At 34.8% G+C, this 16350-nt stretch overlaps 1 protein-coding gene across 1 annotated transcript; it reads left to right on the top strand.

Annotated features, from left to right (window-relative positions):
• Nucleotides 1–1775: 1775 nt before the first annotated feature.
• On the top strand, nt 1776–2897 carry LOC764549 (ankyrin repeat, PH and SEC7 domain containing protein secG-like). Its single transcript, XM_001200905.1, has one exon. The coding sequence runs from the start codon at nt 1776–1778 to the stop codon at nt 2895–2897; it is 1122 nt and encodes a 373-aa protein (XP_001200905.1).
• Nucleotides 2898–16350: the final 13453 nt, after the last annotated feature.

Below are 16350 nucleotides of genomic sequence, written 5' to 3'. Positions count from 1 at the left end.
AATAATAATAATATGTACATTTATATACTACACCGGCTGTATAACATGAAGCCGCACGAGCCCCCATGATAAGGGGCTGAAATATTCAATGAAGTTTGTTCTACTAGAAACCCATTCACTTCACCTGGGTGGAGAGTGGTAATTGTAGATTATATTTTCTCACTAAAGTACATTAGTGTCACGCGGTGGGACTCGAACCGTGAGCCATTTGATCCACAGTCTGATGACGGGTATTTACTATAGACCACGACACCTCGACAAACCATATTTCGTATTTTAGGGATGCATTTTTTTGGCGAAATCTTTAAAGGCACACTGTCCTACTTGTAGCTACTTGATCCCTCTATATAGAAAACTTCTCCAATCGGTGCCTGTTGGTCTCCCATGATCCTCTTTTTCTTATGTTAAATGAGAGCTGAGTTAATGAGATAGCAACCTGTCACAGTGACCTCGCTGGCTCGCTGTGCGGTCTAATCCCTTCTGGTTGAAGTAGTAAAGTCTGCCTTTAAGATCCACTGGCAGTGCTCCAAGCGAATATCACGAATCATTGTTGAGTTTCAGAATGGTATTAATGCAAGCATTGGTCAAGCTGTAATAAACATCAGATTGAACATAAATTAACTTTCTAAACAATATTTTTTACAGGCGTTTTTAATGATTTTAACGCAGATATAAAATAATACTCATGTTTTTAAATTATGTTTCTGTAATATTGGACAAACTTGAACTCCTATGAATTATTGCATCACAAAATGCTACCCCCCAAAAAAAGAACTCTTCCAAATGTGTACATGTTGGTAGCATATTTTTCACGAGAACATATTCTTCTTCCTCATGTTATGCTAGTCCCCTTTTCTATTTAACCACCTTGTATATGCCTATAGTCGACTATTCATTGAGCCGAGTATAAAGTAAACAGAATCTAAATTCTAGTCATATTTCCATTTCTACAATATTCCATTTTGAGGAAGCATGTAGCATAATTCACACGCGAATGATGGTTGAGTGCGTTGAGTGGGAATAGAGCTGCGTGCATTGTAGCCTGTACTAAACGTCACATCATACATGCTTCCTATGAGGTCGCGCTGGGTTCTTGTATTTCGGAATAACAACATTGCCATATATGTAGGCCTTAGCCGCGTATACACATTCGAGGTTTGACTACGTTGAGAAGGTGTCGGATATTTGACATTAATGGGAGGATGGAAGACCATCATGCTAATTCGGAAATGGAGCGTACCTATGCAGCTGATATGAACGATTAATAGAATATATAATGAGAAGAAGTGATCACCTCGCAGGGCAAGTATAATCACGCGGTCCAAATGTCTTCAGTTGTTCTATTTGCCTAATAAAATAACCTATACTTCAGTTATAACAGTCTAGACATTACAGGCAGACACTAAAATCAGTTAAATTCTGATCATGGATCTCCACGCAGCATCATCCAAAGGTCACCTACATGCTGTACGGGATCTCATTAACAAAGGAGCATGTATAAATATCATTGATTTAGATGACAGGACACCTCTCCACGCGGCATCATCCAAAGGTCACCTCGATGTCATAAAGTTTCTCATTGGCCATGAAGCAGATATAAATAGGACTGATCAAAGTGGCATGACACCTCTCCATGAGGCATCATTCTATGGTCACTACGATGTTGTACTGTTTCTTACTTGCCATGGAGCAGATCTAAATACGACTGATAATGATATGAGATCACCTCTCCACACGGCATTGTTCAATGGTGAATTAGATGTTGTACATAATTTATGCTCATTAACCATGACGCAAATCCAAATACGACTGATGATGATGGCAGCACACCTCTCCACACGGCAACACATCGTGGTGATCCCGATGTTGTGAGGGTTCTAATTGAACATGGAGCAGATCCAGATACGGCTGATTATGATCGGAACACACCTCTCCACACGGCATCATACAATGGTTATCTCGATGTTGTGGAGACTCTCATTGAAGGAGGAGCAGATCTAAACATGGTTGATAATGATTGGAGCACACCTCTCCACACGGCATCATATAGTGGTCATCTCGATGTTGTGGAGACTCTCATTGAAGAAGGAGCAGATCTAAACATGGTTGATTATTATGGCAGCACACCTCTCCACGCGGCATCATACAATGGTCATCTCGATGTTGTGGAGACTCTCATTAACCATGACGCAGATCCAAATACGACTCATGATGATGGCAGCACACCTCTCCACACGGCAACATATCGTGGTGATCCCGATGTTGTGAGGGTTCTAATTGAACATGGAGCAGATCCAGATACGGTTGATTATGATCGGAACACACCTCTCCACACGGCATCAAACAATGGTCATCTCGATGTTGTGGAGACTCTCATTGAAGGAGGAGCAGATCTAAACATGGTTGATTATTATGGCAACACACCTCTCCACACGGCATTGTTCAATGGTCACCTCGATGTTGTATATATTCTCATTAACCATGACGCAGATCCAAATACGACTCATGATGATGGCAGCACACCTCTCCACATGGCATCATATCGTGGTCATCTCGATGTTGTGGGTGCTCTCATTGACCACGGAGCAGATCTTAACATGGTTGATAATGATCGGAACACACCTCTCCACGCGGCATTACATAGTGGTCATCTCGATGTTGTGGAGACTCTCATTAAAGAAGGAGCAGATCTAAACATGACTGATAAAGATTTGAGCACACCTCTCCACACGGCATCATACAATGGTCACCACGATGTTGTGGAGACTCTCATTGAAGAAGGAGCAGATCTAAACATGGTTGATTATTATGACAACACACCTCTCCACGCGGCATCATACAATGGTCACCACGATGTTGTACAGTTTCTCATTGGCAAAGGAGCAGATCAAAATTAGGCTGAAAATGATGACAAGACACCTCTCCTCGCGGCATCATCCAATGGTCGCCTCGATGTTGTACTGGTTCCCGTTGGCCATGAAGCAGATATAAATAGGGCTAATTAGGAGACCTCCCTCCGCGTTATCATCTTAGACAATTATCCCGTAAGTTAAGTTGGTATTTCGTACGTTCCGGTTTGTGGTGCACATTCACCCGACAATTGCTGTTGATAATTTATAATTATCATTATTCATTTAGGAACATAACTGTTTTCTTTTAGGGGAGATGATCACTACGTCGGTGGAAGATAGAAGGTCATTCCATTGAGCTGGCCTTCTCAAATACAAACCTCCTTTGTTAAAAGAACATTATAGGCATATATAGGCCTTTATTATTGGTAATGAATGTATTATATCACCCGTCGAAATCCACGGACAGCTAGAGCAGATTAGAAATACAATTTGAAGTATTAAATAGTGCACCATGCACAAATATTTCAGTTTCAGATAGATTGAAAAGAGAGAGGTCGAGAGAAGGGGGGCTGGGGGACCACAGACCATATAAACGATTCTTTGCTTTACAATGACTTGTGCTTTAGAATGTACCTCAACTTTGAAATTCACGATCCCAGGCCTATTCCGATCTTTCATGACATTTATTACCTCGATGTACTGTACACGTGAAATATTGAAAAAAAATTGCGCAAAGGGCTTATGATTTAATTCGAAAGTAAATGCTTTCCATATGGGCAAAATAATGTAGGTTAGTTATTCATTTGAACAGTCAGACATAACTTCGGAAAACCGAGAACAAGTGATATCTTTGAAAACAGCGAATAACGTACGCACAGTGAATATAGAGCCCATGTTTAAGGCAAAGATTTAGGGATTTTTGCAAAATAGTAACCCATTAGAGCGGCACATACCCGTATACCGTATTAGGTGACTTCCCCTCCCCCTGCCCCAGGGCTACATGAATAGCATTGTACAGATGAAGTGAGCGCAAGCTTTACCTCCTTCTGATTGGATGCCATTTTATAAAGGTCACCTTTTTAAAGTAAGTGTTTCTCTTTTCATATAACTTTTAGGACTTTTGTAAAGGTATGGCAAAAAGTCAGTATAGGCCAATGAATGTCTTGTGCTACATCAGAGTTGGACGGTAGCATTCATGCATGTAGATTTAGCACAGTGTACCTGGTATTGCCCCGTGAGTAACATTAGGTCATCTGTACATTGAATATCTATTTTATACCGAAATGTTATTTGATGAGGTAACGTGCATCGTTATCATCATACACTACTATTATATTACGAACTGAATTATATGAATGAACGAATTAGGATCTTTGTTTTATAATGTTGAACAGAAAAGAACGTTGACATTTTGGTAATTGATAAATTGATAACTGATTTGTATGTGATTTTAATATGTCATTAAGTTAAAAATTTACTTTCCTTGTATGGATAGAAAATAAATGTAATTATGTTCTCTCTTTGTTACTTTCATGATAAAGCTGTACAAAATTGGCTCAAGATGTATTCACATTGCAAATACTTTTTTCTGTCAGATAAGAATTTTACATTATCATGTTTACTTTGCTCAGAATGCAGGTCAAAGTTTGTATAATTTAATCAAACGTATCTGATTTAATTAGTGGTTATTTTTTCTTCTTTTTGAGCTACAAAAATATTAATAATACTAACAATCATAATAATAATAAAGACAACAAACACAACAACAATAATAATAAGAGTTATATTCATGTATTGTTTACTCAGCGTAGCCTCATCTTTAGTAATACTGTTCTTTCTGAGGGCCTAGCATTCATATTATTATCCCGGATTTTAGGGGTTTGTCATTTACTATTATTGAAAAAAGAAAACTGAGATTTAGAATATGCAAAGTGAAATAATTAACATAAAGTGACATACAATAAAGAGGATTCAAAATGCGAATTCTGCATTGGAAAGCATGTTTTGAACTATTATTTAATTTGGTTCAAAACGTAAACACAAAAAATATTTGAATTTATTTTCGGAAATAAATGAACTACATGTACATAAAAATATGCATATTCATATGCAATTATTTGATTATTTTGTGAAATTAATCCAAGGTTGATTAGAGAGATCTGATTTGAAGATAGGATAGCACTAGGAAAATGGCTTGTATTTACACATGGATGTTTTTTTATGTTTTTAATTATCTTCATGTGTCATAAAGCTTTAGATTCTTAAACAAAGAAAGTACTGAATATGTATTTGTATCAATTATATTGTATGGCCGTATGCGCTATTTGAAAATTATCGAAATTTAACAGGATCACCGGTAAATTTTTATATTCAATTTTTAACACATCCACAGGGGCATCCAAATATTTCAAAATTGTACAGAATATTTATCCAGCCAATTTTAAAAATTTCCCAAAACTTTGTATCACCTTTAATACCAATGAAGTTACGACAAGGGTTGGATTGCCTTTTTAAGTTTTAAGTGTAAATTATCATAGCTTCAATGGGTCATTTTTATAATGTCATCAAATTTAATGCACACATTTTATGGCTTGTCCTAACCTAAAAACACGGAATGTATGCAATCCTTATTATGACTATTGAAATACAGTTATTTGTAACAGTTTCATGAAATAATTTGCAACGAGGCACTTAACAAAGATGTGTCATGTGTGCATTCAATTTAGTGGTATTACGAAAATGGCCTATTGAACAATAGCTGTCATAACTGTACAGAGAGTAAATAAGTAGGTTACAGTCCTTGAATCATTCTTCATTCTCCTACTCTTCAGAGTGTCACCACAAAGTATATAAACTTTCTAAAGTTAGTAACTGTGCGTTTTATCCTTTAACAAAAAAATCTGTACTTGTTTGGAATAAATCTTGTCAATTGATATTTGTTTCTCTTACAGTTGTTATATTTTCTGATTTGTAGATTTCACGAGTTTCTAAAAAAATGACGCAGGACTAAACACTGTGTATGTGTGTGTGTGTGTGGGCGGGCGTGTGTGCGTGTGTGTATACACGTTTACATGTAAATGAAACTCACATTTATATAGAGAGTGAAACCTCAGTATAAAGAGCTCTGATATATTAATGTATCTGTTATAGCAAGCTTATTTGTGTTGGTCCTAGCTCTTTATATTCTTATAATATAACTAAATTCCTGATATTACATGATAATTTTCTTGGGCCCTAGTACCTCGTGCGAACGATTTTCTACTGTATACATAACAACTCGATATTAGACAGGGTAAGGAACTCTGTTGAAAAGTTTAGGATTGACAAGATTAGGGAAACACTCAATTTGACCAATAGGGCTTCTTGAAGTTAAGATTTAGAACTTTAGAAACTTTACCTTATTGTGTAGAGCATATTTTGTAAGATGGTGGTGGCTCTTCGTCAGAATCAACTCTACATCCTGAACTTTGACCCATTCACCTCCATTGTCTGGAACCTAGCATGCACTACTATTTAAAAAAATAATAATAATTGAGGCAATTTCAAACAATTTACGTCGACAACTTAAACTTCTGCCCGGCACCATCGATTTAACGGTCACAACCAACAAAAGGAAGCAGTGAAACTTAATGGCAACCATTCAAGGAGCATTGTTGAAGAAAATTAAAAAGCACTGAAACACTGAAAAGACTGAATCGATATTTGAGCCAGAGAAAAGGAAACAGCGCCATCTAATCATCGTTGATGAATAACTCGAAGAACAGTATAGCCAAGCGGAAATAATTTTTTTCAGATTGGACAGCCTTAAAAACTAACAACAACAACAAATCATTCAAGTTCTGAACAAGGTAACATTTTGCATACCCCGCTGCACAAACCTGCAAGTCATCTTAGTCTTAATCCTAATTCAATGAGGACCCTTGAGAAAAGAAAAGAAAAGAATATAAATCATAGCAATTTCAGAAAGTAATACATATCTGAAAAAGACAGTGTTGAATAATCCCCAAAACAATTAAACGTACATTAACTCGAATTTAATGTTGATACAAATATTTTCTTAATAAGATCTTTTTAGTGTTTCATGATTACATTGTGCTCAAAACCTCATAAGGATTGTTTTCCCCTCTTTTAAGATGTAATTTTTCGCACTGTGATCTCACAAATCCTACATAATGTATACCATCACACCAAACCGCAAACTAAATTAAGTTACCATACCCCATATACTCAAAGATTGAAGAACTAATTAATTGTCAATATTATGTATGGCCAAGGCTGTTTTGAAGCAATTCATCATTTATTCACAAACACTGTTCATGTTTTTGACTGGATCCTGTTCCACTCTTCAACATAGATTGCTTGGAGATGGTACATGTATGAAGTTGGACATCGTTTGTTCATCGAGTGTGTTGATGTGTCACAATGCCTAATATGAGCTTTACTGAGTTAAGCTTTGGTGATAAGCTATGTAACTCCAACAGGATAGAGCAGAGAACAAGCAGAGATATCCCCCGTTAGAAAATGGTGAACATTCCCATCAGTTTAGGTTTTATTCAATCTGTAAAGATAATGCACAGCAAATAACATATTTTGAGTTATCTTGTTCATTGTTTATCAATCTGAGTGTGACATGTTCTTGATAAATGGTTTATACGTAATAAATACCTATTTGTCTGATATGTTTCTTATTTCTCGTTGATATAAGACAATAAATTCCATGTACAGAACAAATCCTAACGTCTTTTTTTTTTAATTTCCCTTGTAAATAAATCCAAAAGAATCTACAAATACATACTTGACATAGTGAACTTTGTCATTTTACCAAACTCTTACATGTATCTAACTCACGACACTAACACATTGTCTGTAAATCCCTTTTTTCCACAAGAATCCAAAACCATTCAAAATTACTTTGAACATTTTTTTTAAAATGTTCCCCATCATAAGCTTGTCAAACAAAACCAAAAACTGTCAACTGACACTTTTCGTTAATTCTGTGTGCAAATGAAATATACGTTTGTGAGCCTTTTTATACTTTGAGAACAAATTGGCAACAATATCCATGAGTTTGCAACACAAGTCTATAGACATACACGTTGTACACTAAGTTCAACCTGATTTCACCATGTGTACGTGTACGTTTATAATGAACTTTAACTTTTGTCAAGAACTTTTCTTAGCCTTTTTTTACATAATCACATCATCAACACATTATATAATTAATCCATTAAACTTACTTCTGTGACGGAACACAAATAACATTGCTGAAAACAAGCACAAAAATAGACTTACTGCTAACAACTTCGCTAACGAATGAAAGTGATAGGGACGACTGACGGTGTCGTACTTTTGCCAACGTGTAAAAATTGCTATGGTATCTCTAGAATGAAAAGAAAAACATAACGGCGCTTTAACCCTCATAACTATTGAGCTTTCAAAAGTTACAGGAAAAATTGATGTCTAATTAAAACAAACTTTTATTGATAAAATTTCCTTAACATGCAAAAATCTATTTTTTACCAAAACACCAAATAATCCTCATACAACTTATTTGGAAGTGTGTTTCAAACTTATAACACAGCTAGGGAGTTACTTTAATGAAATGAAGCTATTTGACTAACCTCATAATCCATAAACAGTCTACTCACATATTCCTTGGATGGGAGAGAGATGTACTGATTTATACAGCAAACCTTCAAAAAATCTTTCAAAGACTACTTGTGATCAAAATGTCACAACGTACCGTGTCCGGGGTGGTCCTCGGACATCCACATATATCCGATAGGCCTTTTGGTCGCCAGCCACTGACCTCTTTAACATTTAATAACAAGTTTGAAATTTAAAAAGAAATAAATCCTAACAGAAAAGGCATAAATATTCACTCCTGAATGATAAATACCTATAAACCTAAATAACAACAACAACAATTTTCTTAGCTTTTCTCTTAAACCATTGGTCGCTTATTAACATGGATGAGATGAAATGATTGTCACATTTACTGTTCTTGCTGATTTGAATCTTTCAGGAGCATCTTCTTCCTTTTGGAGGATATAGTTCCAGTGGATCATTCGTGAGAACGGAGCCTGCTGCTTCCTAAGATAACTACCGCTATTTGTAGCCAATGAGAACTGTATTCACCCATGTAGGTTGCTACCACGTCATCTTATTCTCCTCTCTCTCTCTCTCTCTCTCTCTCTCTTTATTATTTATTTGGGGGCTCCGTATGCACCTATATGCCATAAAACGAACAAAACATATTTGAAGAACGTTATGAAAATACATAATATAGTATTAATGACTGCTTTGAGAGAAATAGTATAGTATTAATGACTGCTTTGAGAGAAATAGTTGTTTTATTACGCTCAAGGGAAGGTTAGAATTGTGCTATTCCCCGAGGCTTGCCGAGGGGAATAGCCCAATTGTAACCTTCCCGAGAGCGTATGAAAACAACTATTTCTCGAATATTAAAGCAGTCATTAATACTTTTATATGCCGAAAAAAATAGACTAAAAAATAAAAAATAAAAAATAATTTACATTTTTGTCGAAGACGGGATTCGAACTCTTGCGTACAACAAGAGGTGTATCGAAAACCAACGCTTAGACCACTCGGCTATCGCGCGCCGTTAACATGCTTGGCAGTTTTCTCCAATATATACATTAAAATGGATTGAAAACGGCTCCGCGTGAGGGATGCTTCGCAAAAGCTCCATGAAACGGACCCTTCTTTTACTTTTGCAATGCATATTGGCACGAACTTAGATCAAGATCTATCGGCAGATGTTGTTTTTTTGTTTTTGAGAGTTAATTTTCGTCTTCATGTCAACAATGCAAGATAAAATTGTCGGTAAGATCGATCGAGATTCAATTGTATTGAAATTGCCGACCAATTTTTCGCACACGTATGGTATCCTCCATCGCTCAAACCATTTTTTAACATGTAAACCTATGGGGTAACCATGGAGACTGACCTATTTTTTTAATTACCATGGTTATTAAAAATATTGAAATGTTTTAAGCATGGTTACCGGGAATTTTACAGGAACAGTTGAAGTTTATGAATGCAATTCGACCAATCAGATGGCTGGATTTCTAAGTGAGGTATATAATTGTTTATATACGCTCAAGGGAAGGTTAGAATTGTGCTATTACCCGAGGCGTGCCGAGGGGAATAGCCCAATTGTAACCTTCCCGAGAGCGTATAAAAACAACTATTTCTCGAATATTAAAGCAGTCATTAATGACGTGACTTAATGTTATCATGTGGCGCGGTCTCTCCGCGGTATGCTGGTTCGCCGGTGTCTGGCGGTGTTTCGTCGGTGTGACGTGGATCGACATGATGTATGTTAATTCATTTTATTTCAACTTAACTATTGCTTATTTGTATTACTTATGCTAAAGCCAAGGTATTATCATACCCCCCCCCCCTGTAAATCCCTATTCTCATGTCAATCATAATCCAGTCCTTAATGCTGAACGTTGTTTCCTTCTCACCCCCTTAGGTATAGCACATAGGCTTACCCACCTTTCTCTGTAACTTAAAGGTAGTACGTTTCGAAAACAATTCATCACTGTAAATTTAAACGATAACAATACTCAAAAAAAAAAAAAAAAAATTAAACTTTCTTAAATTACAAATTTCTAAGTTTTTTTTTATTTTTTTTAAAATTAATGACCACGTTTGAACGCTGTCACCGGCCCCGAGTCTGTCTGATAGTCACGCACAAGTGAACATCATGTACACCCCCCTGATTTTGTTGGTTTTTGCCGACACCCATTATAAATGCACTTCCACTCTTACACGCACATGCACGCACCAAACACATAGTATTCATTAATACTGGTCGCAATATCACATTTTTAATCCTTATGGCTTTAAATGATATTCTGAATGATCAAGTTTATACACCCCAGAGTAAATATTATACTACTAATGAATTTAATTCAAATTTTAATTCTAATATTCCAGTAATAACCTTCACTGTTTTAGTTTATTAAACATCAATATTCGAAGCTTACAAAAAAATTTCGATAATTTTGAAGAATTTTTATCTATCCTAAACACATTTTCATTTTCTTTAATAGGACTTACCGAAACCTGGTTACACTCAACTTCTCCTCCAATATTCAACATTGAGAATTATGAATTTATTCATTCAGACCGTAAAAACGGAAAGGGGGGAGGTGTCGCTTTTTATTCTCGTAATGATGTACAATTTAAAATAAGACATGATATTCAACTGGAAGGAATAGAAACATTATTTTTAGAAATTATTGATGATAAACATAAGAGTAGAATCGTTGGGGTAATGTACAGACCACCTAACAATGTAGCCGACACATTTTTTGATGAATTAGAATCATGCCTTGAATTTATTTCTAGAGAAAATAAAGATGTATATATTATGGGAGACTTTAATATCGATATATCCTTACCTTTTACCGTTCTTGGCCAACACTTCACTAATTTATTATCTTAATTTTTTTAAACCTCTTATTAATAAACCAACTAGGATTACAAACTTAACACATACTATAATTGATAATATTTTCTCAAACGTATTAGATAATAAACAGAATGGAATAATATATTATTATGATATCTCAGACCATTTACCAATATTTACGATAGGTCCTAATGATAAACACCTACAAATTCCCAATAAAGAACATACAACACGACGTAAAGAAACCAAGCGTAATATTGAATCCTTAAAGATAGACTTGAGTCAAGAAGATTGGTATGATATTTATTTTGAAAGAGATGTGAACAGTTCATATCAAAAATTTATAAACAAACTTCTTTGTCATTATAATAAAAATGTGCCCCTCTCAAGAATTAAGTCAAATAAAAAGAAAAATATACGACCATGGATTACTCAAGGTATACTTAAATCAATATCTACCCGAATTCGTTTATATAAAATCTCACTTCGATCACCTACAAATGAAAATCAAAATAAATATAAAAAGTACCGTAATAAATTGACTTCAATTATTCGTTTATCACGCAAATTATACTATGGTAATAAAATTGAAAATAATAAAGATAATAATCAATCATTATGGCAAACAGTTAATGACATTTTGGGGAAGAAAAAGGATACTCCAAATAATATTGGATTTAATGATAATGGGCATCACATAGACCCAAATAATGGTGCTGAGGCATTCAATAAATACTTTACTAATATTGGACCGGATTTAGCTTCCAAAATAATCAATGAAAAGAATGATTTTTTAAAATACTTAAATAATAACGTTAATCAATCCTTATTTTTTAATCCAACAAATATTCAAGAGATTTTAGAAATTGTTCGTTCATTAAAAAGCAGTAAATCTAGTGGCTACGATGAGCTAAGTGTATCTTTATTAAAACAAATAATTCACTTCATAGCTTCCCCGTTATCACATATCTTTAATTTATCTCTTTCCCAAGGGGGTTTTCCCGACCCACTTAAAGTTGCAAAAATAATTCCGATATATAAAAAGGATGATCACTCTAAAGTTTCAAACTACCGACCAATTTCTTTACTACCAAGCATTTCAAAGATATTAGAGAAAATAGTATATAAACGATTATATTCTTTCTTAGATAGCAATAACTTTTTAATTCCTAATCAATATGGATTTAGAAAGAACCACTCTACTGATTATGCTATTCTACAATTATGTGACAAAATAACCGATTCCCTTTCTAAAAAAGAACACACTGTAGGTGTTTTATGGACTTATCGAAAGCATTCGATACCATGGACCATCGTACAATATTAATACATAAATTAAAAGCATATGGAGTTAGAGGGATTGTACTTTCTTGGTTTGAAGACTATTTGCGTAATAGACATCAATATGTTATGTTTAAATCTACAACATCTAATATTTCCACCATAGAATGCGGAGTACCACAAGGCTCCATATTAGGTCCCCTACTGTTTTTAGTATATATGAATGATATTGTTAATGCATCACCACTCCTAACATATGTTCTGTTCGCAGACGATACCAACGTATTTAATTCGCATAAAGACTTAAACATTCTTATTACAACCCTCAATTTAGAACTAAATAAATTATCATCTTGGTTCAAATCCAATAAACTCTCTTTAAATATTAATAAGACTAATTGTATTTATTTCAAAAACATACACTCTAAACATGTACTTCGTTATAATATTTTTATAGATAACATGCCCATAATTGAAAAAGAAGTTACAAAATTCTTAGGTGTAATGATTGATTCAAACCTAACTTGGAATAGTCATATTAACAACATTTGCATGCTAGTCTCGAGAAGCATAGGCATTTTATATAAATTAAAATACTATCTATCGCAAAAGTCACTATTTATGCTTTACAATTCCTTCATTTTGTCATACATATCTTATTGTAACATAGTTTGGGGCAATAGTAGTAAGATGAAAATTATGTTAATATATCGTCTCCAAAAGAAAGCACTTCGTCTTTGTACACATTCACATTATTTAGCCCATACTGATCCAATATTTTGTAAACTAAAAACATTAAAAATCGCGAACATTCACAGTTTTCAAACTGCAATCTTTATGTATAAATGTTGGATAAATACTATACCTTTGGCATTTCGAAATATTTTTGTTTACAATAGTGATATACATTCTTATCCCACACGACACTCATCTGATTTCCACTTAACAAACCCCAAAATTATTATGGCCTATAAATCGATAAGACATCATGGTCCAGACATTTGGAATGCTTTACCTGACAATATTAAACACTCTGCAACTCTTTTTTCATTCAAAGCATCGATGAAAAAATATTTAATATCTACATATTCAAAAACATCATGAGGGTCTCAGAGGTTTTGATTGTTTATTTAAATTAATTTTAGATGACCAGTTCATTAACAATACGAATCGAACACTTACTTCACCTGCACACACCCACTTGCACACACTTGCACATTTTTCTTCTTTTTTTCTTTTTTCTTAATTTCTTTCCACTTTTTATTCAGATACTTTCTGAACAAAATCTTTATATGTGACTCTCTATTCCCCTACATTCTCCTAAAATAGCGCCATGTACCCCCCCCCCCCCTTCCCGGCTGCTATCGCCTCAAGCTTCTTTGCTTATGATAGTTGGCCTCTGCATTTATGTTGATTATTTTTACTTACCTCCATACTTTCAAGCTTTCAATTATGTATTTTTTTTAAAAATATTTTATTTTGTGTGTATTAAGTTGTCACTCTTGATGTAAATCAATTATATTATATACTATTATTGTTATTTGAATTTTTTATATTTGATTTATCAATAAATGCAGAAACATCTGCTAAAAAAAAAAAAAAATAATTGTCGAAGATGGGATTCAGACCAAAGGTAATGTTACTAAAGCCAGCGCCTTAATCCGCTCGGCCAGCGCGCTCTGTCAACATGCACAGTAGTTTTCTTTAATATATACATTAAAATGAATTGAAAACGGCTTCGCGTGGTCGATGCTTCACCACTGCTCCATTAAACGGGCCCTCCTTTTACTTTTGCAATGCATATTGGCACGAACTTAGATCAAGATCTATCGGCAGGTGTTGTTTTTTTGTTTTTGGAAGTTTATTTTCGTCTTCATGTCAACAATGCAAGATAAAATTGTCGGTAAGATCGATCGAGATTCAATTGTATTGAAATTACCGACCAATTCTTCGCACACGTACGGTATCCTCGATCGCTCAGACCATTTTTTAACATGTAAACCTATGGGGTAACCATGGAGACTGACCTATTTTCCCAATAACCATGGTTATTGGGATTTTGAACTGTTTTTTAACCATGGTTACCGGGAATTTTCGGGAACAGTTAAAGTTTATGAATGCAATTTCGACCAATCAGATTGCTGGATTACTTAAGTGAGGTATATAACAAGAAATGCAAAACAGATGCAAGCACAAAGTTTAGATAGCAAGAAGGTAATTAAATATTGCATTGCTAAAGCAAAAATTATCTTAATATATACCTTTTCTCGTGTAGAATTTTATTTCCAATTACAAATATTTATTTTATTTCCCTCTCTCTCTACTTTCAAGGGTTAATTGACAGAATATCACACAATTTTGTATCCATGTGGCATTTTTTGTATGGGGGGGGGGGGGGGGGGCGGTGAAAAGCATTACATAAGGCCTGTTGGTCATACAACTGGAGGCTAATCCTAGTGATTGACAACATTCGTTTCATTTTGGGTAAACACCCGAACTACTCGTCTTTAAGCTATTTAAGTTTGGTTTGCGATGTCATTGTGAAAACATTAACTAATGACTCGCCCTAATTTTGATATGTTAACAATATTTTCATAATCAGAATACCAATCTTATAGTAAAAAAAAAAAAAATAATAACAATATTAAAAGTGATAATGAAAAGAGTTATAATAATGATAATAGTAATAATAATAATACACATAATCGTCATAATGATACACAATTATGACAATAGTAGTATTAATAATGATTATACTAATACCAATAACATCAAACATACTCCTTTTACAACTACTACTAGTTCTATATAGGCCTACTACTACTCATACTATTACTAACAATATAGATAGCAACAATGATAATTATTTGTATAAATGTAAGTAGTATCATTATTTACGTAAGATGTCTGATGTTTTTACTTCATCGCCGTAGCCCTCAGCGAGAGATTTCATCCCCGGCTTCATCCATAGTCAAGAGATCATGCGCTAATTAACATAATGGCTTCACTCGTCGTTGCCAGGAAACGGTAACACAAACGGTGTCCCCACCGAGCACAAGCATCGGCGCGTCGTGAATTAATCAATATCTCGTTATATGGGAAGGAGATCATCATAATATGCATATGCGGACTAAAAATGCTTGACAAATACCGTGGGAGAGTACCTGAAAGTAAACACCCACCACAGATGAAAAGGGGTACTCACCACGATCATTCACATTTTACATGTTTTAATGTACATATAATATGCGCTAGCTGTTGTTAATTTTTTAAAACTCGGATCGCATTCGGATTGTGTATAGTATGCGCTGAGCTTTAGAGACTGGTATGTGTTTCATTGATACTTCTTTTGTCTGTCCCAGTCGACTAGCTGCGCCTATAACGACAGGGTGGCAATACAAAACGGACTAGATAGATAAAGATTCAGAGAGATGGAGAGATGAAGAAAGAGAGAGACAAAGACAGACAGAGAGAGAGAGAGATGAAGAGAGAAAGAGATGAAGAGAGATGGAAAAAGAAAGTGATATAGAGAGAGAGAGAGAGGGAAAGAGAGAGAGAGAGAGAGAACGAGAGAGAGAGAGAGAGATATGAAGAGAGAGAGGGATAAAGAGATATATATAGAGAGAAATGAAGAGAAGAGATGAAGAAGAGAGAGAGAGAGAGATGGAGAGAGAGAGAGATATGAAGAAGGAGTGAGAGAGAGAGATGAAGAGAGAGGGATAAATAGATATATAGAGAGAGAAATGAAGAGAAAGAGATGGAGAGAGAGAG

The sequence above is a fragment of the Strongylocentrotus purpuratus genome, unplaced genomic scaffold, assembly GCF_000002235.5.
Source record: "Strongylocentrotus purpuratus isolate Spur 01 unplaced genomic scaffold, Spur_5.0 spur5_scaffold_20, whole genome shotgun sequence".
NCBI classification, from domain to species: Eukaryota; Metazoa; Echinodermata; class Echinoidea; order Camarodonta; family Strongylocentrotidae; genus Strongylocentrotus; species Strongylocentrotus purpuratus.
This window is presented reverse-complemented; position numbering and strand designations above follow the sequence as displayed.

What these genes read in the sequence shown, in the direction of transcription:
- LOC764549 (XM_001200905.1), top strand. Translation starts at nt 1,776, where the DNA reads ATGCTCATTAACCATGACGCAAATCCAAATACGACTGATGATGATGGC.